The following is a 24,235-nucleotide window of genomic DNA, read 5'->3' on the forward strand; positions in this document are numbered from 1 at the left end:
ATTTTAAGGGAGGGAAATAGTTAAACTTACTGCTTGGGAATACTTGAATTTGTCCTTAATTTACTGCTGTGGTTTGAAGTTTTACGTGTGTGTGTGGCTGTGTGTATATTTGCATATATATCTATGTATTTATATATACACATATATGCATAAATATGAAATTACTTTTTAAATTAATATAGGCTTTACAGATACTTATACAGTAAATTAGAACCTACTTTAAGGTTTAGAGTGTTTGCATGTTCGTATTGCTTATGTATATTGCGTCGATCATGTGTTCGGGGTCCTTTGGAATGTTAAGACATTAATAACTGTACTTCCTGTGTTAATTTTAGATCCTTGGATTAGAAAGGATCTTTATTAACAATACTTTCAAATAGTTCACGTAACTTATTAATGATCCAACATTGATAACAATATTTCTTCATTTTTGTTGAATATAAAGATAGGTGTTATTTTGACTTTATATCTTAAAAATCACATCATTACACATAAAAGCAATTTTGGAGCTATGAAAGTACAAATTTTAGAATTTCAACGTGCAGTTTTACTCTCAGTGCTTTTTTTTGCAAGCATAAATAAATGAGTCCTCCTGAGAACATTTAATTATTCAATTGGCTTGAAATTGCTGATATTTCTTACAAAATTAAGTGGTTTTGCTACCAAATCAGCTACATGGTGCTTATAGTATCGATGTGTCTAGTATATGTGGCTTAAAATAGTGTTCATTTGTTAACCAGAATGAAGAAATTATCAAGTGGATAGTGTATGTTTGCTCTGCCTTGAAGCAGGCTAGAATGCTACCCTATAAGATTTAACTCTTGTGGGGGCGCCTGGGTAGTTCAGTTAAGCCTCCGACTCTTGGTTTCAGCTCAGGTCATGATCCCAAGGTTCCTGGGATCAGGCCCCACACTGACAGTGCAGAGCCTGCTGAGGTCTCTCTCTCTTTCTCTTTCTCTCTTTCTGCCCCCCACACTCTCTCTCCCCCCACTCCCTCTCTCTCCCTCCCTCTTTCTCCCCCCCTTTCCTCCCTCTCCCCCNCCCCCTCTCTTTCTGCTCCTCCTCCCCAACCCTCATGCATTCTCTCTTTTTCAAAATGAACAAATAAACTTAAAAAAAATGTTTCGACTCCTACGCATGAGAGAAGAAAGGGCTTTTGCGAAACTTTGCTTAGCAATAAATTAGAAAGTTTGAAATCAAAAATAAGTTTTTTGACATGAAAGGGCACTGCTTTGTGTTCTTGAGGGGCACAGGTAGTGCCATTCTTTACTATCATTCTTTTTTGCCAGGCTACAGGGGAACCATAACTTTCTGAAATGTACATTGTTATCTGTTATGGCTGACTTAGTAGAGATTCAAACATACTTATTGTCATCTAACACTTGCTATAAATATCACATAGTTTCACTGGAATTTGGAGCATGTTATTACTTTAAATAAAGAAGTAGGTCCTTATATTTTGAGGTCTATTTTTAAAATGTTACTTAATTCACACTTCCATAAGCAGATCTGCCTCTTTTTCATAAATAACTTAAACATAAATCTAAATCGTAGTTGAATCTTTTAAATATTCAGAGATATAAAGGTTGACTCTGTCAGCTATGTTCAGGGACTTCATGCAAAATATGTTGAAGTGCACAATATGGATTTATCTTTCCTTCTTCCTAAATTTCCCTTAAATATTAGTAAAGGAGTGAAAACATAAATACACAAGAATAAAGAAGAGAGGAAAAAACAGCAATAAAAGTATTTAGTAATATTCGAATTGAAATTCACTAGAGACTAGAGACATTCTTTCTAAAAATAAATAAATAAATAAATAATAACTAAGAGAAGAGACCTTAAACTTAAATATTAATATGAACATGTTGTCAAGGATAAGCAGATATGTAAGGGAAACCTCTTACATGAAAGATTAAAAGGAGAATGTGGAAGAAAAGGTATGAAGCAGTAGGAAACTAGAAAAAATGTGAAAAGAAACAGAGTGTTTTCCAAAAATAACACAAGAATATAAAGCTGTTTTTAGCAATGACCAGAGAAAATGGAAGACCCTTGGAAATTGAAAGTATGAGAGCAGAAATAAGCAATGATCGCAAGGGGCAGAAGTTAAAACTTAGGTCAGATACAAACAAGTATTTTTTTTTAAAGAAGACAAAGATGATATGGTGGATTTGTATTATGTCAAATTTGGTAAGCTGGAGCTGCATTTCCCAGAATTCCTTTTCTTGCATGGCTCCCGGTTACTGTGGGCAATGAGGCATTTTGGTTTTGCAAGGTGAGAAGTGAGACTGCGGCCACATTCTTACTCTCAGAAGGTCAGTGTGGGCACCCTGGGAGCTACTGCAGCTCACAAATGTTCTTGGCGTGAGAGAGCTGTAAGGCTCCTCAGCTTCCCCAATTTCCTCTCCATCAGCTTCTTTAAACCCTGGACCAGGCCCAGACCCAGACAGAATCAGCAGCTGAACATAAACTGACCAGGCTCACCATTACTTAAGGCCAAATCTCCATTTTAAGTGCCGTATTCTCTAGCATTCCTAGTGTTCTCTGTTCAAATGCTAACTGTTAAAGATACCTGTATCATAATTAATTGTAGAGGAACAGGAACATAATGATGGGTTCCTAAATTAGTTCTAGGTTTTCCAGAATTGGCTCTTGGGCCTAATTGTATTTAAAAGCATTGATGGCCCTGTTTCAAGTGGCAGAGGGGACACTCATGATCCATGGCATACTATAGCAAAGCAGTTACTTTATCAGCTGTAGACACTAGTAATCAAGTGCCCATAGAAGGTAAGGCTGGGGGAGACCCAAGTATTTACAGCCACAGAACATCTTAACATGAAAATAAGAATAATGGGATAGGTTGGTCCCTTCAAACTGTATTGGGGAACCGAGGAGAGGAAAAGGCTTTAGATTCTGAGCTCAGAATCCACATAAGGGAGTGAAATCCTCTATGATTACTGTAAAAGAAACCTCCATCTCTCGTAGCCAAAGGCAGAGATTTCGGAAAACCAAACCCAAAGTGTAGTCCTTCAGGTGGCTGAGTTACAATACAAACTGAACTTCTAGTTTCGTAGTCTCTTGTGTTAAGGTTATGTAGGGAAAGAATAGAAAACTGAAAATTGGGGTGGGGAATATGGGCAGATTCCAATGAAGCTGGGTACCTTGGATTCCTTAATTTTGCCTAACCACCACCTTTACCATTCCTACCTCTGTCTGAGGGAGGTTAGTCTCCTGAGGAATCTGTTATGGCTTGCCTAAGGTAAGTGCCTTTTAAGAGACTGCTGATCTCCTTTAGGACTTACTCTCACCACCTCTCCTTGCTTTTATACCTCTGTAACCCCACTTAACTTCCCCAGGGCATGAGGTACTTACTAAATGTTACCCTTGAGGCCATGTGATACACACTAAAAGAAATGAATGATTTTGCCTGCAATTACCTGGGGAATGGTGTGGGAGTGGAATAGAGCAGAAGGAATATAAAATTGAATCAGGCTGAATTTATTGATAAGGACTCACTAAACAGATTCCAGATCAAAGGTATTAGGTCAGAGGGCTCTAAGTGGTTCTAACAGTTTGCTTGGTCCGTTGACTAAAGACTACACTAACAGGTGGTAAAGTTGAGATAGATGCTAGAACTTCATATACTGTAGAGGAAGTTATCCAAAGGTGTAAGGAGATTAGAATGCTAGAGTAGGTTTTTCATTAATGAAAAAAACAAAAACAAAAAACAAACTTGACCACACATGTTCCCTGGGTGAGTCTAGAGAACACTGTTTCTCAGAGCTCTGAGAAATCCATTCAGGAGGAAAGAAAGCCACAACATCCTTGAAAAGCTCTTTTGGCTGTTTTTTGTTGTTGTTGTTTAAGCTGTTAATGACAGGATAACTATTGCCATCAAATTAGAATCCTTGAATTATTCAGGAGTAATGGAATCCCAGGTGACAGCAACAAGTACTGGCACTTAATTGCAAAAGACAAAGGGTGAGGGTGTGGTTACTCTAACGGTCAGGAAAGCCAAAGTAGTAATCAGAGAATTCTGAGTTGCAGAGATCTTTGGCATGGTCAAATTGATTATAGTATCTGTACAACTGAGACAGATGGGAAACCTTATGAATTATTCATTGATTTCTAGATGCAGAAGAGTTCTAGACCTGGGGAACAGAAGTGTGACTTGAAAGACCTCGACAGAGTTTTATAACTGCTCAACCTATCCCCAGACTAAGCCAGATCCAAGGACCTTTCGATGAAGGGAAAGCCAGGGCCTGCCATACAGCCAAAAATTTATGCTGTTGATCTCCTTCCAGGCTTCCCCCAAAGACCTGCAGCCATAGAATAACTGGACATTGGGGAATGAGGAATAATTAGACTCTTTAGGGATTGTTGAATATTGATTCTGAATGTAATGAATTCTAGAACATCCCAAACACCACTGTTTTCCATCAGTTCATGGAGTTTGGGCTCAGGTCCATCTAACAATGGTCCCAATGTGGTTGGTTATTTCCATATTCCTGGAATGCATAATTGGAATAGACATATTCAACAGCTAACAGAGATCCTACATTGGTTCACTGACCTGTGGAAGTGAGGGAAAGTCAGGTGGAAGCTACTAGAATGTTATCTACTTACCAAGATAAACTATTATCTGGAGGAACTGCAGAGCTACCATTAAGAATTTGAAAGATGCAGAGTAGGGGTGATTCCTATCACATCCCTATTCAACGTATCTGTTTGGCATTAAAGAAGACAGGTGGATCTTAGAGAATGATAGTGGGTTATCATAAGCTTAATCAGGTGGTGCCTTCAATTTCAATTGTTCCAGGTGAGGTTTTGTTACTGGAACAAATCAGTGCAACCCCTGGCATTTGCTGGCGATATTGATCTGGTATATGCTTTTTTTTCTATATACTTATTAGTCAAAACCATCAGAATTAGTTTACTTTCAACTGGTGGGGTCAGCAGTATACCTCCACTAGCTTATCTCAGGGCTATATCAAACTTTATGTCATAAGCTAGTCTGCAAGGACTTGAATAGCCTCTCCTTTTCATAGGACATCATGCTGATCCATTATATTGATACCACAATGATTTGATCTGCTGAGTAACAACTCCTGTAGATAGACATTTTGGTAAGGTGCATGCATGCCAGAGAGAGGATAATTCTCACAAAAATTCAGGTACCTGTTACCTTGGTGAACTTTCTAGGGAGTCGAGTGGTTTGGATTATGTTGAGATACCTTTCCAAGGTAGAAAATAATAATAACCTGCTATGCCTAGCTGATTTCTCCCATCACAAAGAGGCACATTTGGATTTTAGAGGCACTTGTACCTTATTTGACCTGAAATGGGGACTGTCCTCCTTTCCAGAAATCTTGCTCTGCTCTGTTGACCTGACCAGGAGCTCCAAAGCCTACCTCTTTCATTTACTATCTGGACATCTACTGTGTTTACTTTCTTGATTTTATTTCCAGTGGGACCCTCTCTGTCAATTCTTCCTGGGTCCCTTTCTTGTCCCTGTCACTTATACATTTTGATTCCTCAAACTGGTGATTTCTTTAAATTTTTTGTAATGTTTAGTTGTGAGAGACAGAGACAGAGCACAAGCAGAGGAGGGGCAGAAGGAGGGAGACACAGAATCTGAAGCAGCCTCCAGGCTCTGAGCTGACATGACAGCAGGGAGCCGGACGCAGGTCTCTAACCGACTCACCATGAGATCATGACCTGAGCCATAATCAAGAGTCAGACACTTAACTGAGTCACCCAGACACCCCCAGTGATTTCTTTAAAAAGCATTCTTTCCCAGCCTCTTTAAAGTGAAATTTTATGTTTAAAATTTTTATTTTCATCAAGACGTATGTTTATTGTAGAAAATATAGAGAAGGAAACTAAGTCATCTACATCCTTTCACATTTTTACAAAATCTACAGTATGAGAATATTTGGTAACCTACTTTTTTTTACTTCATGGTATCCTATGTACCTCTTATCCATGTCATTAAATGTTCTTCTACATATTCTATTGTCATACTATAACTTACCCATTTCTTATTGGACATATTTTAATTTATAATGTTGTATGAGCCTATTTATAATTAAATCTTTGACCATGTTTTCTTTTGAATTTCAGAAATAGAGTTGCAATGTTAAATGAGATATTTATTATTTATTAAAGTTCTTTTTAAATTTTTACTGCCATTTACTGTCCACCAAACTAAAATTTGGTCCTATTTCTACCAGCAGCATATGAAAGTGTGTGTTTATTAGTATCTCAGTACTGGATATTGTTATTTTAAAACCTTGATACCATTTGTTATCTCTTAGTTTATGGTTAATCCCCGTTCTGTTCTCTGTTCAGGAGAGATGGCACTTGTATTCACTTATTCATTCAGTCACCCTACTGTGCTGGGTACAGTGGTGAGAAGAATAGAACTAGGCCTCAGCTTGCTTAGAATTTATAGTCTAAAAAGTTAGATTTTCTTTATAGCAGCTGGTCTGGCCTGTTCTGCCTTATAACTGAGCATGATTAGGGAAGTACTTGGAGCTTGTGATACAGGACACCATTATTGAACCTTGTTAGCATGGTGGTCCTTTAGCAGATGGCCATGGATACCTGTGGTTAACCTGGAAATTAGTATAATGTATACAAAATACAAGTTATCTGTGAAGAGCTGTCTGTGAACCTTTAAGATGCCCATGTCTTTTCAAGTATTTTTATTGTTGCATTCCTCTGCTCCATTAAGTACTTTGGTCACCATTCCTCCAGGGGCAAATAGTGTTTTTTAATGGTGTTTTATATGTAATATTTGAGGCTTTATAAAATTTTTTTTCTTCAAAGCACTTTAATTATAGTTAGCATAATAATGGGCTTATACTAAGATTATTTTTTTAACTTGTCAAGCTTTAAGATGATTCCTATACCTTTTCAGGCTCCCAAGAAGCAGTTTTTGAAAGCATGTCTATGAGCATACTGCTTCTGTAATTTAAATTAGCATGACTCTCCTTAGATTTCTTAAATTGTACTATTCTCACATGACCAGTTGTACTGGTATGCTTATTCCCTAAGGTACTAGTAGCTATTGGTTTCAGCCTTGCGTGCAGCTATTTGCTTCCAACTTTAGTGACTGAAGAGCAAGAATTGCCTGTGTTCTGCAGGACTGCCTATAATAAATACCAGGCCTCAGAGGGTTTTCCAGCATGATAGATGAGTGCTAATTAACAACAAACTAATGTTTATGGGAAAAGTGGTTGATAATTCCTTTGCTAAGCATATCTTTCCATAGTTTAAATGACACTTAATGTCTCTGTAAGGTTTTTCCAAATTAGATGTTCAGATTGTCAACTAATGTTATCAGTGAAAACCCAAGTTTACTTGGAAAGCAATATATCTGCTTTAGATATTGCAACAGAACTTTCTAATAACACTTAGAGTATATTATCGAATTCCTGTTTATGCATTTTTCCCCAAGAATTCCATAGAGTATTGAAAACAGTAAGTACAAGTTGCTTTTGAAATGTTTATTTGAATTTGTTTGACTTACCAGGTTGTGCTGATCTTTTGTGGGGTTTTTTTGTTCAGATAAAACTCATATACCGTAAAATTCACTGCTTTAGAGTGTCTACTTGAATAGTTTTAAGTGTATTCACATGGCTGTGCAACTATCACCATTATTTAATCACAGAACATTTTCATCACTCCAAAGAAGAAATTCCATAGCCATTAAACGTTCCCTCCAAGCACCTTGCAACCACTAATCTGCTTTCTGTCTTTATGGATTTGCCTATATTGGCATGCATATAAATGGAATTATATAATATGTGATCTTTTGTATCTAACTTCTTTGACTTCACATAATGTTTTCAAGGGCCATCCATGTTGTAGCATTTATCAGTACTTCATCCTATTTATGGCGGAATACTTTTTTCTTTTGGGTATAATCCTAGGAGTGTAATTGCAGGGTCATATAATAACTCAAATGATTGACTTTTTGAGGAACTGCCAAACTCCTTTCCATAGCAGCTTCACCATTTTACATCCCTACCTACAATGCGTGAGAGTTCCAGTTTCTCCACATAATGGCCATTGGTGTTATTGTCTGTTTTTGTTTTTGTTTTGATAGCCATTCCAGTGGGTGTAAAGGGGTATCTCATTGTGGTTTTTGTTTTGCATTTCTCTGGTGACTAATAACGGACAACTTTTCATGTCCCTGTTGGTCTTTTTTTTTTTTTTTTTTTTAATTTTNGGTCATTTGTGTGTGTATTTACTTTGTAGAAGTGAAGTCTTTTTCTTTGCTTGCTTATAACCCAGTGTCACAGGATTTATATCTAAGAGTATTACAGTTTTAGCTCTTACATTCACATCTTTGATCCCTTTTGAGTTCATTTTTGTATCTGGTATACAGTGGGTCCAAATTCATCCTTTTGCATGTAGATATCCAGTTGTCCTCGCACAATTTTTGAAAAGACGGTTCTTTCCCATTGAAGAGTCTTAACACTCCTTGCTGAAAATAAATTAATCATATTTGGACGTATGGGTCTATTTCTGGGCTCTCAATACTATTCCGTCGATCTATGTGTCTGTCTGTAAGTACCACAGTGTCTTGATTACTATAGCTTTGCCGTGAGTTTTGCAATCAGAAAGTGATTTTGCCAAACTTGATTCTTTGCTTTCAGGATGTTTTGGCTATTTCGAGTCCCTTATATTTACATATGTATTTTAGAATCATTTTGTCAATATCTGCAAAAAAGATAGTTGGGATTTTGATACAGGTTACTTTGAATATATAGATCAGTTTGAATAGTACTTTCATCCCAACAATATTAAGTATCCCAGTCCATAAACATGATGTCTATCAGTCTTTTAAAATTTCTTTCAACAATGTTTCATGGTTTTCAGTGTACAAATTTTGCACTTCCTTTTGTTAAGCTTATTCCTAACTATTTTTATTCTCTTTGATGCTGTCATAAATGGCATTGCTTTCTTAATTTCATTTTTGGATTGCTTATTGATCATACATAGAAATAGAACTGATTTTTGTATATTGATCTTGTATCCAGCAATGTTGCTGAACTTGTTTATTAGCTCTAATAATTTTTGTGAATTCTTTAAGATTTTCTGTATATACAAGATGAAGTTACTGGCACATAGTGGGAGTTTTACTTTTTCCTTTCATTTCTGGATGCCTTGTTATTTCATGTTCTTGCCTAAGTGCCCTGGCTAGAACCTTAAATACAAGGAGAATAGAAGCAGTAAAAGGAGACACCTTTTTTTGTTCCTAATTTTAGGTGGAAAGATTTCTCTTTTTTTGGCCATTAAGTATGATGTTAGCTATGGGTTTTTCATTGATGCTCTTAAAGTTGAAGAAATCCTGTTCTGTTTCTAGCTTGTTTTGTGTGTCTTTTGTTTTTTTTTTTAAGCCATGAAGAGGTGTTCGATTTTTGTCTGAAACCTTTTCTGCCTCTGTTGAGATTATCACTTTTTTCCCTTTATTAATAACATGTACTACATTGATTGATTTTCATATGTTGAACCAACTGCATTCCCACTTGGTCATTGGTGTATAAATGCTTTTTACATGCTGCTAGATTTTCTTTACTAGTATTTTGTTGAGGATTTCTGCATCTGTATTCAGAAACTGTTCTGTTGTTTTCTTGTGATGACTTTCGTTTTGGTAGCAGAGTAATACTGGTCTTATAAAATTGGATTAGGAAGCGTTCCCTCCTTTTTTGTTTTTTGGAAGAGTTTATAAAGTATTAACGTTAATTCTTCTTTAAATATGTAGTAGACTTTACTAGTGAAGCCATCTAGTTCTGGGCTTTTCTGTAGAAGAAGTTTTTTAATTACTTATTCAGTCTCTTATAGGACCATGTGCCAATTAATTCATCTCTTAGTAACAGGCATATAGGTGTCCTTATGTCCTTTTCCATTCTTTAGTTTTGTTCTGAGTGTCCATTTTTAAGTTTGCATATATCGATAAAATGCTAATAGCCTAACAAGCCTTTCTTGCCATTAAGTGACTATGTTGTGTTTTGATTGATACATGAAAGGCACGTTTGAATATTGAAACCATAAAGCAAATTAGTTAATGTCTGCCTGAGATAGTTTAGAATGTTTGCCTTGGAAGTATCCTGATTTTTTTTTTTTCCTAAGCCCAGCGTTGCACATACATGGACTTGTAGGGTTCTGACCATGTTCAGTCATCTTCTGGATTCATCACTCCAATTAGTAGTTTGGTTTCTAATGTTATTTCTGTCTGGTGTTTGGTGCTGTTAATATTGTTGTCAGTGGTTGTGTTTGGTTTCCCTAATTAGAGTTTTCAACAAAATCAGTTGTTCTTTATCCTCCCAAGTCAGTCTTATATATAGCACATAAAAGTATGCACTTTGGTTTTCTTTTGAAGATTAAGTAAATCAAGGTAGTCATTAGTGAAATTATCGGCTTTGGAATTAAAATGGTATGGTAGATTAAGTCCATTAACGGGATGATTTTTCATTCTGCTTACGTATACTTTTGGTCATTAGATTGTAGAGAAGCATTTCTTAACCAGGGGCAGTACCTCCTCCTGTGGAGTATTTGGAAATGTGTGGAGTATTGTTCTGACACAGTGACTCAAGAGTTGGGGCTGTGCTACTAGCATCTTGTGGCGGGCAGCCAGTGTTACCAGATAGCATGCAATATGAGAGACAGATCCATCCAGTCAGGCTTACTCAGAATTGTAATAATACCCTCCTATAGAAATGCTAACACTTAAATTTTTCAAGCACTTCATTAATACTTACAGTCTTGAGTTGAATGTATTCTGGAGTATTAAAATATCTTTTAGGTAACTTTTTCATTTACAGATAACTTTCCACATAATATTGGAATAAACATTTCTTTGTCTGCATTCTCTTTACCTGTCACAATATGTGTGAATATAAATTCTAGCAGTCAGTGCCTGTCAAACTTTTATATCAAAGCACACCAGGCATTAGAGGAGAGTAACCATGTTCCTTCGGGGGAAGTCTTGAGGAGGGAATGACTTTTAAAACTTCAGATGAACTTTGCACTTGGTCCTAAGATCGAGGTATAATTTATTTACAACAAAACATGCTGATTTTAATTATAACCATCATTCCAAATCAAGATACAAAGCATTTCTGTGGCCACAGAAAGTTCTGTCATGCCTTTTTAGTCATAACCACCTTCAACCTTTTTACTTTACAGTTACTGATCTAATTTCTGTTACCATAAGATAGTCTTGCCTGTTTAGAACCTTGTGTAATTGGAAATCATACATTAATGTACTTTTTTGTTTTAAATTTTCATTCCACATTTATGTTTTTGAGATTTATTCACATTGAACATGTCAATAGTAATATTCCTTTTAAGTGGTGAGTAGTATTCCATTGTGTAAGTGCTCTATAATTTGTTTATTGAACACTTGGGTTCTTTCTCATTTTTGGCAAATACAAATAAAGCTGCTGTGAACATCCTGTAAAAGTCATTTTGTGGATATAACATTTTCATTTCTCTTACTTAAATAGGAATGCAACTGTTGAATCATAAGATAGATGTATGTTTAACTTTATAAGGAACTCTGAACAGTTTTTCACATTCCCTTTTTTAGCAGTGTACTTTTATTTTCATGATGGTGTCTTTTGGGAGAACAGAAGGTCTTAATTTTGACAAAGTGTAATTTGTCATTTTTTTCTTTTAGACTTCCTGCTATCTATTTCCTAAAAAAAATTTGTGTACCAATAACTTTGCAGATTTTTCCCTAGAAGCTTTGCATTTTACATTTTAAGTGTTTGATCTTACATTTTTTAAAGTGTTTGTTCTTTGTAATTTAATTTTTATGTCTGATCTAAAGTTAGGGGTTGAGGCTTTTTTTTTTTATATATAGATAGCTTGTTACTCCGTCCCGTTTATTGAAAAGACTTTATCTTGACTTACATTTAAAGCCAATTAATTGTATATTTAGAAATACATTTTCATACTTTATCCTGTTGATCTGTTTTGCTATACTTAATGCAATACCAAAGTTTCATGCTTACTGTAATAATTTTGAAACCAGATAATCAAAATCCTCCAACTTTGTCCCTTTTTCAGATTGTTTTGGCTATTCTGTCTGCGTCCTTGGCATTTTCATATAAATTTCAGATTCATCCTATCATTCTTACAAAATTGTATAGATATTTATTAGGATGGCATTGACTATAGAACAGTTTGCAGAATTGACATCCTAATTATTTTGAGGCAGTGTGAGTATCATATGTCCTTGCATTTATTTCTACCATTTTTAACTTCTCTCTGCAGTGTTTTAGCTTTCTATTTAAAAGTCTTTCATAAGTCTTTCATGTCTTTAATTATATTTATACATATCTTCTTGATGCTATTGAAATTATATTTAAAAAATATGTATTTATGTAATCTCTGCACCCAGCCTGGGGCTCAAACTCACGACCCCAAGATAACAGTTGCACACTCCTCCCACTGTGTCAGCCAGGCACCCCAAAATAGTTTTTTTTTTTTTTTTTAAGTTTATTTATTTTGAGAGAGAGTCCCAAGCAGGCTCTGTGCTGTCAGTGCAGATCCTGACACCGAGCACAATCTCACAAACCATGAGATCATGACCTGAGCTGAAATTAAGATTTGGACCTTAACTGACTGAACTACCCAGGCACCCCCCAAAAATGGTAATTTTTATTCTTTTAAATATTTATTTATTGGTGGGGAAGGGACAACAAGAGGGGAGGAAGAGAATCCCAGGCAGGCTCCCAGCTGCCGACATAGAGCCCAGCACAGGGCTTGAACTCACAAACCATGTTTGTTTATTTTTGAGAGGAGAGACAGTGTGCGAGAAGGGAAGGGGCAGAGAGAGAGGGAGACACAGAATCCAGAGCAGTCTCCAGGTTCTGAGTTGTCTGTACCAGAGCCTGATGCGGGGCTTGAATTCACGAACCAGGAGATCATGACCTAAGCTGAAGTCAGATATGCAACTGACTGAGCCACCCAGGCACCCATAGAGTACATCTTTTTCAGTCTTTATGCTTCTCCTTATTTTTTCTTGCCTTAGAACACTGGCTAACACCCCTAGTACTGTGTTGAATAGAAGTGGTGAGAGTGGGCATCCTTGCCTTATTTCTGATCTTGGGCAAAAAGCATTCAGTACTTAACCTTTAAGTATGATATTGGCTGTAGGTTTTTCATAGAGGAAATTCTTCTCAGTTGACTAAAGAGCTTTTATGATGGTGGCTGAATTTTGTCAAGGCATGTCTGAATTTATCTGATTATCATATGAGTTTTCTCCTTTATTCTTTTAATTAGGTAATTTATATTTGTCTTTAAATCCTGAGATAAATCTGAGTTGGTCATAATATAAAATTGATTATACATGTTACTAGATTCTGTTTGCCTTTCATTCATTTTGTTTACTGTTGATATTCATTCTCTTAAAGTTTTACTGTGTTTAATATTATTATAGCTACACCAAAATACTATTAGGCTTAATATTTGCATGGTTTATCTTTTTTTATCCTTCTGTTTCCAGCCTGTGTCTTGATTTATAGCTGGTCTTTTATAAATAGCATATAATTGAGTTTGGGATTTGTGTCCAGTCAGAAAATGTATTTGGAGGGGCTCTTGGGTGGCTCAGTTGGTTGAGCATCTGATTTTAGCTCAAGTCATGATCTTGTGGTTCATGAGTTCAAGCCCCACATTGGGCTCCGTGCAGACAAGTTCAGAGCCTGGAGCTTACTTCAGATTCTCTGTCTACCTCTCTCTCTGTCCTCTCCTGCTCGTGCTCTGTCTTGTTCTTGAAAATAAAATAAAAATTTTTTTAAATTTTTTCTTAAGTTGTATTTGGAGTGTTAAGTCCATCTACATTTAATATAATTTCACTATGATTGCATACGGGTCTACCATCTTGTCATTTATTTTCTGTTTGTCCCCTCGATTTTGTTTCTCCTTTCTAGCCATCTTTTTAGTTAATCATATAGTATTTAGTTTCATGTTCTGTATCCTCTATTGACTTTTTAACTACTTTTATTTTTTTTAATAATATAGTGTGTATCATTAACTGGCTGCACTCAACCTTGGATTAATACCACTCCACATAAGATGTGAAAATCTTGGGGCACCTTAACCAGCTCAGTTGGTTAAGTGTTCAACTCTTGATGTCAGCTCAGGTCTTGATCTCAGGGTCATGAGTTCAAGCCCCATTTTGGGCTCCATGCTGGGCATGAAGCCTACTTTAAAAAAAGAGGCGCGGGTGCACCTGGGTGGCTTAGTGGGTTGAGCAATTGACTTTGGCTCAGGTCATGGTCTCTCAGTTCATTGTTTCCGGCCCTAGTCGGGCTTGCTGCTGTCAGTGCAGAGCCTGCTTCAGATCCTCTGTCCCCCTCTCTCTCCATCCCTCCCCCACTGTGCTCTCTCTCTCTCTCAAAAATAAACATTTTAAAAATAATGTTAAAAATTATAAAAAGGATGTGAGAACGTTTTAACTATGTGATTCCATTATACAAATTCCCCCATCCTTTATGCTATTGTTAATCACTTTTTATACTTCCACATATGTTTTAAACTCTAGTACATTGTCATTATTTGGTTATAGTCTTTTAAAGAGTTGATGAAAATAAAAGTAGTTCTTTTATATTTACCATCTGTAGTGCTTTTTTATTTTTCCTGTAACTCAGGCACCCCATTTGCTTCCCTTAACATTTAAATCCTCCAAGGATAAAATCAAAGCTGGTTCTGAAAGAAAAAAAAAGTTAACTGGCAGTCCTTTGAAGCTTTCATCATAAAATAATAGGTAAAACTTATCTTTGGACATAGTTTTTGAGAGGACTTTGTGTCTTAATTAAAGGTTAAAGAAGAGGCGCCTGGGTGGCTCAGTGGGTTAAGCAACCAACTTTGGCTCAGGTCATGATCTCACAGTTTGTGAGTTCATTCCCCATGTCCAGCTCTGTGCTGACCGCTCCGAACCTGGAGCCTGCTTCAGATTCTGTGTCTCCTTCTATCCCTGCCCCTCCCCCAACTTGTGCTCTGTCTCTCTCAAAAATAAATAAACATTTTTTAAAAAGGTTAAAGAAAATAACTAGTATTAAGAGGAAAGTTACTGCTTTTTAGAGTTGACCGTTTATTTGGTTATACTGTTCTTGTGTGTTGTATTACTTGGTGAACAGACACACTTTTTTGCTGTTTGGAAAGAGTGACCAAAAATAGCCTTTTGAGAAAATCCATCCAGTGGCAGCTTAGTGGGGATGAGTGGGTGAGATAAATTGTTGGAAAGCTGGGTAATGCTTAAGAACAAGCCATCAAAGGACTTTACATTTGTCTCCCAGATTATTTGGCTTAAAGTAAGAATGACAGCAGCATCTTGATTTTAAAGCCATTGTTAATTCACATAAGCAATGTTATTGGGTGACACTAGACATGTGATTGTACTACAGATGCTGAATGGATATCAGCTAAGTGCCAAACACTGTGTAAAATATTCACAGCTACAAAATCCTTCCCTTCTAGCGAGTGAGAAAGTTAAAGAGGTAATTGCATTGTGCTGAATGCATGTGATGATAGAATGAAATTCAGAGTACTTCCGAAGTAGAACTTGTACCTGGTCCAGACCTGGGATAGTTTGGGTTTGGAGCACTAGGGAAACATGTACCTGAGCTGAGTTTTCAAGAACTTAGTGAGGTGATGTGATACAAGGATAGGACAGAGAAATTGGAAATGAGTTAAGGAGGAGAGAATTAACTGTCTGGGGCAAAGAGGAAAAAAATATTGTGGCATGCACATTAGTTTGGGACAGGAGGAAAGGAATGAGAGATGATACTGGGGAGAGGCTTTGGTATGCTCTTGATGACTGTATAGGTCATGGTTGGATACTCGGACTAGGTCCTTTAGGTTTTTAGCCATTGGAGCATTTTGAGCAGGAAAACAGCATTATCCAGTTATTTTAGAAAGATCATTCCCACTCCAATATGAGAGCAATATACTTGAACTAGGAAAGTCAGGAAGGTTGTTGGAAGCAACCTAAGCAAAAGATAATGGGAGTGGAAGTGTAGGAAGAAGCAGATGGTTTGGAAACTGTTAGGAGGTAGAACTGATAAGTGACAGACGGAATGTAGAGGAAGAAAGAGTTGAGGATGACACCCAGTTTTCTGGGTTGGGCATTGGAGGTGAATGGTATTTCTATTCCTTTAAATAAGAAAGAGGAGGAGAAATAAGAGGAACACTGATTTAAAACATGTTGAATATAGGATACATTCAGTTGGAGACTTCATTACAAACAGTGAAGTCTAGGATTTAAGAAAGCATTCTTTTGGAACTAAAGAAAGGAGATTGTCACTAGCACAGAAGAACCAGAATTATCTTTGTAACTCTCATAATTACACAACTAGAATTAGAACCCAAAGGGCATGTCACAGGAGACTGTTTAAATATATATTGTTTCTATAAAGGATTGTTGAAACACAGATACTTAGAAGTAACAATTCTACAGCAGAAGATAACATGTATGTAGAGTTGTCAATATTCTGAAATAACTTGAATAAAATGAAGGTGATGAAAGCTAGAGGTCTGTTGCTTCAAAAATTCTTCTTGCTGACCAGCAGAGGGCGCCCAATCTCGAAGTTCAGTATTTTTTTTTTTTTTTNTGCTGTCCTTAAGGCCTAGAAGCTCAGGTCTTTTGAATATAGATTTTCCGTGTTCTTGTTACACAAGGCCGGGCATCCAAGATACTATTATTTATTCTGGTTTCTAAGATTTAAAAGATGTTTGACTTATTTTTCTGGAGCTAGATCTTCATTGTACCTCCTTTGCCTATATCTATTCCTTGTTTCCTCCCTAAAGTTTTAAGACCTGAATCATCACGGTAAGAGCTGCCATGGTACATGGGATTAGCATAAAATAGGGTGCAGATCCTGAGAAATATAATGAATCTTTGCCTCTATTAAAAATGTCCAGTTTTTGTTACTAGTTAATTATTAAGATTCAAGGATACATTGGTGTTTTTTCAGTCTTCTGATCCAGGGAATAGAATAGAAGAAGTTGATGTTAGTTTCTAGAAACAATATTGATAAGCTTGGTTGAGTCTGTAAAGAGTCACACTCCTCCCTCCTCCTTGGTTGGAAAAACCTATGAGAAACTTCCTGTCCTGGGATATATCCTTTGTCCACCTGCATTTCTGAAATGCCCGTTAGTCTACTTTTTAGCTTTAGGCATTGAGAACTTCACTAAAACCCAAAGATTTCACTGGGAGGAATAAAGTAAATGTGGCTGGAGAAATTATTTCTTTAGGTTAGCTAGGACTTGGCAGGATGTTTATTATAATTACGTTTAACTACCGGATGTCAGGAAAGATCTGGAATTAGAATTATACTGTTTCCTATATCTAAACCTTCAAACCTCCCAACTGACTAATGAATTAATTTATTACAAGAGGCATCAGCATTTACAGAACGCATGCCAGGCACTGTTCTCATTGCATCCCCAAGACAGCCTGATGAGATAATTACTGTTACTATTCCTGTGTTGCAGATTAGGAAACTGAGGCACAGGGAATTTAAGTAATTTGTCTGACGTTGCTAATGGAGGAGACAACCAGGGCTCACCACTGCTCACTCCTCCTGTATATGTATGCTGCCTAGCACAGCAATTGTTCAGTAACCCAGGGAACTTTTCAGCTGCATTTGCGTGTGAGCTAGCATGAAGCTAAGTTGCCTTGGATGGCAGCTTTTCGAAACAGAAGCCCATATGAAGTCACTGAGAACTTCAGCAGGATTCATGAAGAAGCCCCTGAGCTCAGAAAGATGTTGTTTCTGCTTTTTGGTTAATACTGGCAGTACTATAATTTAAGAAAATGTGCAAAATGAAGTAAGACAAACTTTGAAAGGTTTTACTTCACAGCACCCACTCCAGTAAGTTGAGGGAATAAAAATTTGGCTAACTTGTTATTTTTAAATATATAGTGTCATTCTTTTGTGTGTGTGTTTTTTTAATGTTTATTTTTGAGAGGGAGAGACAGAGCATGAGCAGGGGAGGGGCATAGAGAGGAAGACACAGAATCAGAACCAGGCTCCAGGCTCTGAGCTGTCAGCACAAAGCCTGATGTGGGGCTCAAACTCACAAACCGTGAGATCATGACCTGAGCCGAAGTCAGACGCTTAACTGACTGAGGCACCCAGGCTCCCTAATACTTAATGTCATTCTTAAAACAGTGTTATTTCTCTGAAATTGGTAACTTATGGTGTTCAGTTTTTTCCATGTAGAATATTTATTAGAATAATACTAGAATATTTAGAAATAATTAGAAAATACATAGAATGTTTCATATTAGAGGAGAAGAGTTCCTCAAAATAAAAATAAGAAACTTTGTTTAGTGATATAATTGAACAAAGTAGTGAAGGCTAATAACTTACTTGACCTAGCAGTGGTAGGTGTGAACATTTAGGTTTGATTATGATTTCAAGAACATCTGTTGTACACTTGGTAAGTGCTTTATTTCTTTCATTTTCTTTGACCTTTCTCTTTAATTTCACCTGATTTTCATCCAGGGGAAGAATCCAAATTAAGGAATATCCTCATGTAGAAAGTTGATTGGGAAAACACCCTGTATCAGAAATAAATAGTACATTGTCACAAGGGTCTTCTTTTTCCTTCATACAAATACTGATCTCTTAACCACCTTAGTGTTCTTTGGCATTGATAGTACAATGTGACCAGAAATCAGTCCTAGACAGTTTTGGAGAAAGGACTTGATGAGGTGGGAGAAAATTAAAGATGATGGTGAAAAGGCAGCTTTGAGTTTTTATGGCTTTAAGTTAGCTGTGCACAATCCACTCTCTTGACCATGGATAACTGAGGTAGCTGGTTATTCTGCCCAGGTCATTGTGAAAGTGACAAGCCAGAGACTGTAGACACCCCAAAGCATAGGCATAGGAATAAAAATGCTGTATATTTGCATCCATGTTCAAGAAAGATTGGCTTTCTGAGTATGTCACTATTTGGGGGAAGAGGATGCTATCACCTTTGTAAAGTTGTGAATTATGAAAGACATTTCTGTTGGGTTACTGAATGTCCCTTGGGGTTTGTTTCATTTATAACACTGCCTCAGGCCTTCTGCTGTTACATCCTGTTGGAATGACCTTCTTTTCAACCCTGTGCTGGCAGCCATAATGTGGCTCTTTCTCCTGAATCCTTTAGGCTTATCACATGACAGGCATGAACTGTCACCCCTTTGTTCTTTACCCAGATGATTCAGTTTTTAAAATTCGTTTCTGTGTAACATTTTTGCCTTATTTTCTTTCCTCTTATTCCCTCTTTGCTGCCTTTTGTATTTCCTACCTAGACAAGGGTTTGTGGGATGGGTTTTTTTTTTTTTTGAGCATTTTAATTTTTTAATTAAAGTATAACATTGATGCAGGAAATCACACAAATCAAAGCTCACTGAATTTTCACAGCACAAACACACCCATGTAGACAGTACTCCAGAACGCTCAGATAACCCTGTCCTATCTCTTTCTGGCCACTACTCCTCTCCCCTAAGGGGAATCATTGTACTGACTTCCGTAGCTTTGAACTTTATAGAAATAAAATCAGACTCTATTTCTTTGCATCTGGATCCTTTCATTTAACATTTTTATGATATTCATCCATGTTACTCAGTTTGTTACTGCTGTATAGTATTCCATTTGTATAAATATTCCACAATTTATTCTTAATGGGCATTTGGATGGTTTCTCGTTTAGGTCTATTACAAATAATAGTACTCAGCATTCTTACACATGTCTTTCGGTGGACATGTGATATATTTCTGGGTATTTACATAGAAGAAGAATTGCCAAGACATCATGTATCCATCTACCCATTTACATCTCAAAGTCCATATAAAACACTAGATGACTGATTTTAGGCAAACTCTTAGTAGGAAACATTTATAAACAACTATCAATTCAGCTTTGGTATATTATATCTAATTTTTGGCTAAGAAAAGTGCCTCTATTTAAATGTACTATAGTTTATGGGGCACCTGGGTGGCTCAGTCAGTTAAGTGTCTGACTTTGGCTCAGGTCATGATCTCATGGTTCCTGGGTTCGAGCCCTGCATTGTGCTCTGTGGTGACAGCTAGCTCAGAGCCTGGAGCCTGTTTCAGACTCTGTCATCTCCCTCTTTCTCTGACCCTCCCCTGCTCACACTCTTCTCTCTCTCTCTCAGAAATAAACATTTAATAAAAAAGTACTATAGTTTAAACAGATAACTCCTATAATCAGCAAAATTGCCACTCATTGCCCATGACAAGATTTACTGTCTTCTTAATGTGTCCTAATTTTTATCTACTTTTCCAAAGCTCAGTTGGCAGGTCCGTTGTGCAAAACTCTTAGGAAAATACTGTGATGGTGATAATTTACAGTAGTTAAGATTACATCTATATTATACCACCTCTAAGTGGTCCTGGGAAGAGGAATGTGTTAGTGCTTGACTGCCATGTGTTAGCAGAAGCTACAGAGGCAGACACTTGTGTACACATTCATTACTGACAGCCTTGCAGAAATGCTCCAGGAGATGGGCTCCAGAAGTAGCTGGGCTGTGGTGCAGCCAAGAGTAATGTTTTCATCCTTTTGAAACATGTGGACTTTCCAAAATGTGTTCCGTGGACCCTTTTGAACAAGTTTAGCCTAATGAATATAGTAATGTGATTGTGCAATCATATTCTCCCAAAACTGCAAAGCATCTCTTAAGGAAACTTTGTTTAAACATCAGATAAAGTGCCCCTCAGTCATTCTGTGAACATGCATGGAATTAAGTTGACTTGTTTTGATCATAGTGTATTGCTTAAAAAGGATTTCTTTCTCCTCCATCAAGACAAAAATGTAGGGGGAATAATCAAAATACGATGATTATAAAAGGATAGTTATGGAGCCAGAAGATTTGCCTCCTGTGTTAGGTAAATATCTTCTATAAGTCTTCTTGGGGGGAGAAAGAAGGGTCACCAGTCCTATCAAGGTGTTTTTGGGAACAAAGTATGGTTAAAGAAAAGAATGAGAGAATAAAGGATTTCACCTTTACAGAATTTTCCTTTGAGAATTCTGTTATTTTTCATTTCTCCTTCCAGCCTTTGTTTTTGAGAAGAAGCAGTGGGAAGTGAGCCTGTAGAGAAGCCAGGTGATGAGGTTGTGCCTGATCTGGTAGATAATATAACAGAGTAACTAAGAGCACTCGCTTGAGATCAGATTAGAAATTGAGTTCTGATTTAGCTTTATGTGACTCTGAACAGGTTCCTTAACCTATCTAAGCTCAGTTTTCTCATTTGATAAATGGGGACAGCACCCATGTAGCTTGTTGCAGTGTTATATGAAAGAAAAGAGATCACGTGCAGGAAGTGATTAACATATGTGTCATAACAAGTGCTCAGGTAGCTAGTCTGGACAGGGGAAGGAGAGCAACTGAAGACTTTTGAACAACAGAATGGTGGGATCTGAACCATGTAAGGCCTTTTATTTTATTTTTTTTTAATCAGCATAACAAAAGACAGCACACATTCCAAGTATTCAGTGTGATAGATTTTTATGTATACATATACCTATGAAATCATCACTGCAATGGAAATAATGACCACATCCATCATTCCCAAAACTTTTGTCTAAGACCTTTAAAGAAGAAAATCTGGCCTTCAGTGCACAGCAAAGAATGGAGTGAAGTAGAGCCTGGAAGTGGAGAAATCAGTTAAGAGCTGTGGCCATGGTCCAGGTGAGAGAGAAAGAACAAGTGAGGTGTGGGGGCAGCCGTCCTTCCCCAGGAGATGGGGCCGCTAGAGACAGGGTTGAGCCCTCTGTGTTATTGTATTCTCTCCAGCACCTAACTCAGTGGCCAGAGGCTAATAGTTCTTCCATGCTGAAGACAGTTTTTCCCTTTATGAAAGATTGGTTACTTAAACTTTTTTCTCTGTTTTTTGTTTAGGGCTTAAAAGACAACTTTCTTGCTTCTGGGGCATCCAGCCTGACAGCCACCAAACAGTTGCTTCGTCCAAGAATCACAAGAATCTGTCTCAGGGACTTGATATTCTGTATGGAACAGGAAAGAGAGATGAAGTATTCTCGAGCTCTGTACCTTGCCCTTCTGAAGTGACCACTCCAGTCTCCATCCAGATCCGTGCTGTTTACTGCCAAAGAAGACATAAAGAGCATTGTTGCACTCTCCTGAAATGTCAGTTTCTGGAAAATAATCACCAATAGGGAAGATAATTGTTTACAGTTATAAACTTTTATTGAATCTTACTTACACATCCCACGGGGTTCTTAATGACTAGAATTCAACTTTGTCTTCTGGAAATTGGTTATGAAATGCAGTTTACACAGACGTAGGCTTCTGCCTACCTGTGGCTTTAATTACAGCAAGTTAAGGCCCTGTTTGTCACCACCTGCTTCCTTTGCCAAACTGTTAACAGGCGAGGTGTCTTTCCCTAATACGGCCTGCATTACGACGCAGGGAAAAGAGAGGAAGAGTCACTGCTTACCAAGGAGACTGTCTCATCCTCTACCGAACTTGTCTCAAAGTGTTAGGTTTTCTAGGCTGGGATCAGAAGTTGCTTAACTAATTGTGACAGTCACCTTCTGTAGTTGCAGGTGACAAGCCACAGTGTCTGTGGTGACTTTGGTCAGCTGAGTCCCGGTGTTGTCAAAACGGAGACAAATGGGGATAGTTTGTGCCTGAGGTGGCTCATTCTCTGGGTCGTCACCATATGCTGCTTCTGATACCAAGTGAGGGGGACATCCTCATCAGGGAAGCTTTAAAATGGAAGCTGCTGATATACCTCACTGAAGAACGGAAAAGGTGGGAAGCATTGAAAGGAACGATGGGGCACGCGTTCAGACTGAGGAGGGGAGAATGGAAATGGACCCACAGAACAGGAAGTGTGCTGCGCATGCGTCCTGCATTCCAGGGTGGAATTGGAACTCCATGACGGGTACATGTTTTGTTGACAGGACAAAATCACAGCCCAACCAAAAAAGGAGAATGTATCAAACATTTTCAAACTTACAGAATTTCAAAAGGAAGAGTTATTTTTTGTTTTGTGCATTGTTTTAAATCTCAAGAAGGAATAGTTTTGTAAAATCCTTTTCATTACCGCAAGTTTTAAGCATCTTGTTGCATTTAAAAAATACTAATCGATGATTAGAAATTTTTAACAATAGAACTCCATTTTGGATTCTATACCCAAAAGGTAATGTCATCATTTCATTGTTGGAGATCTTGGCTCTAAATGTATTATGAGGAGCATGTCATATATATATATACATATGTATATATATGTATATGTGTGTGTGTGTGTGTGTGTGTGTATTCATCTGAGGAGGAAGCTGGTTTGTAAAGCAAACTGTCTTTTTTTTTTTTTTTAATTTTAATTCCACCTTTGTGGCACGTAGCTGGTGGAAAATAATAGCTGTATGTAGAATCCCATACAGAAAGAACAAGTAAATGCTCCAAGAAGATTTTTTAAAAATGGGCAAGCTGTGCTTCTTACAAAAAGAATTCAAGGAGAAAAGAACGCAACTCTAGTGTGTTCAGTATGTTACTCCTCATCCTGTTCTTTCCACTGGGACTGTTCTGGCCATGTTCTATACTGTAGTAAATGTTAAAGTGGCCATTTTTGTTTCAGCAAGTTATGTAAAATGCTATAAATTACGTATATGTTAAAAGAGAAACTTTCAGAAGAGATCTGTATCTAAAGTTGTTTTTGTATATTTAAATGCTTAGCTTTATTTTTTTGTAAAGTGCAGCATATTCCCATATTTGTGTATAATCTTATCAGATGTTTAAAATTATTTCAAATACTTCATTAAAATAATTATTTTATTATAAGAATAATTTTGCTCAGTCACTGACTTTGAAAAACAGTATGTATAGTAGTAGGACTCCGCACCTGGGAGCTGGACAGTGGGTCCTAGCTGCTGGGCAGTGGGTCTTTCTTGGCTCGGATTGTGACTTTGGAGTATCCGCATTTGGATTCCAGAACCTTACTTCAAATCCAGTAATTTAAATAACAGTAATTATCACTTTCTTTGGAATAGTTGTAAATTTGCATGCTATTTCACTCATAAAGAAAGCTAAACATACTTATTACAAAAGTTTTCTTGGCCTATCAGGTTTCTTACTAAAAGCATTAGTTTTCAAAACTCATTTTTAATATACTTAATTGTGTTGTGAAGTAGATCTTAGAAAAAAACAAGTACAGCGTATCCAAAGTATTCTTCCACTGAGT

At 37.1% G+C, this 24,235-nt stretch overlaps 1 protein-coding gene across 1 annotated transcript in view; it reads left to right on the forward strand.

Moving 5' to 3' along the window:
- TAF4B (TATA-box binding protein associated factor 4b) overlaps nt 1-23,773 on the forward strand; it is a 112,188-nt gene extending 88,415 nt beyond the window's left edge. Inside the window, exon 15 of the mRNA XM_077778230.1 lies at nt 21,934-23,773. Coding sequence (XP_077634356.1) covers nt 21,934-22,101 — 168 coding nt within the window. The 3' untranslated portion in view covers nt 22,102-23,773. The remainder of the gene's footprint in view (nt 1-21,933) is intronic.
- Nucleotides 23,774-24,235: the final 462 nt, after the last annotated feature.

The sequence above is a fragment of the Crocuta crocuta genome, unplaced genomic scaffold (assembly GCF_008692635.1).
Source record: "Crocuta crocuta isolate KB4526 unplaced genomic scaffold, BGI_CrCroc_1.0 scaffold26, whole genome shotgun sequence".
NCBI classification, from domain to species: Eukaryota; Metazoa; Chordata; class Mammalia; order Carnivora; family Hyaenidae; genus Crocuta; species Crocuta crocuta.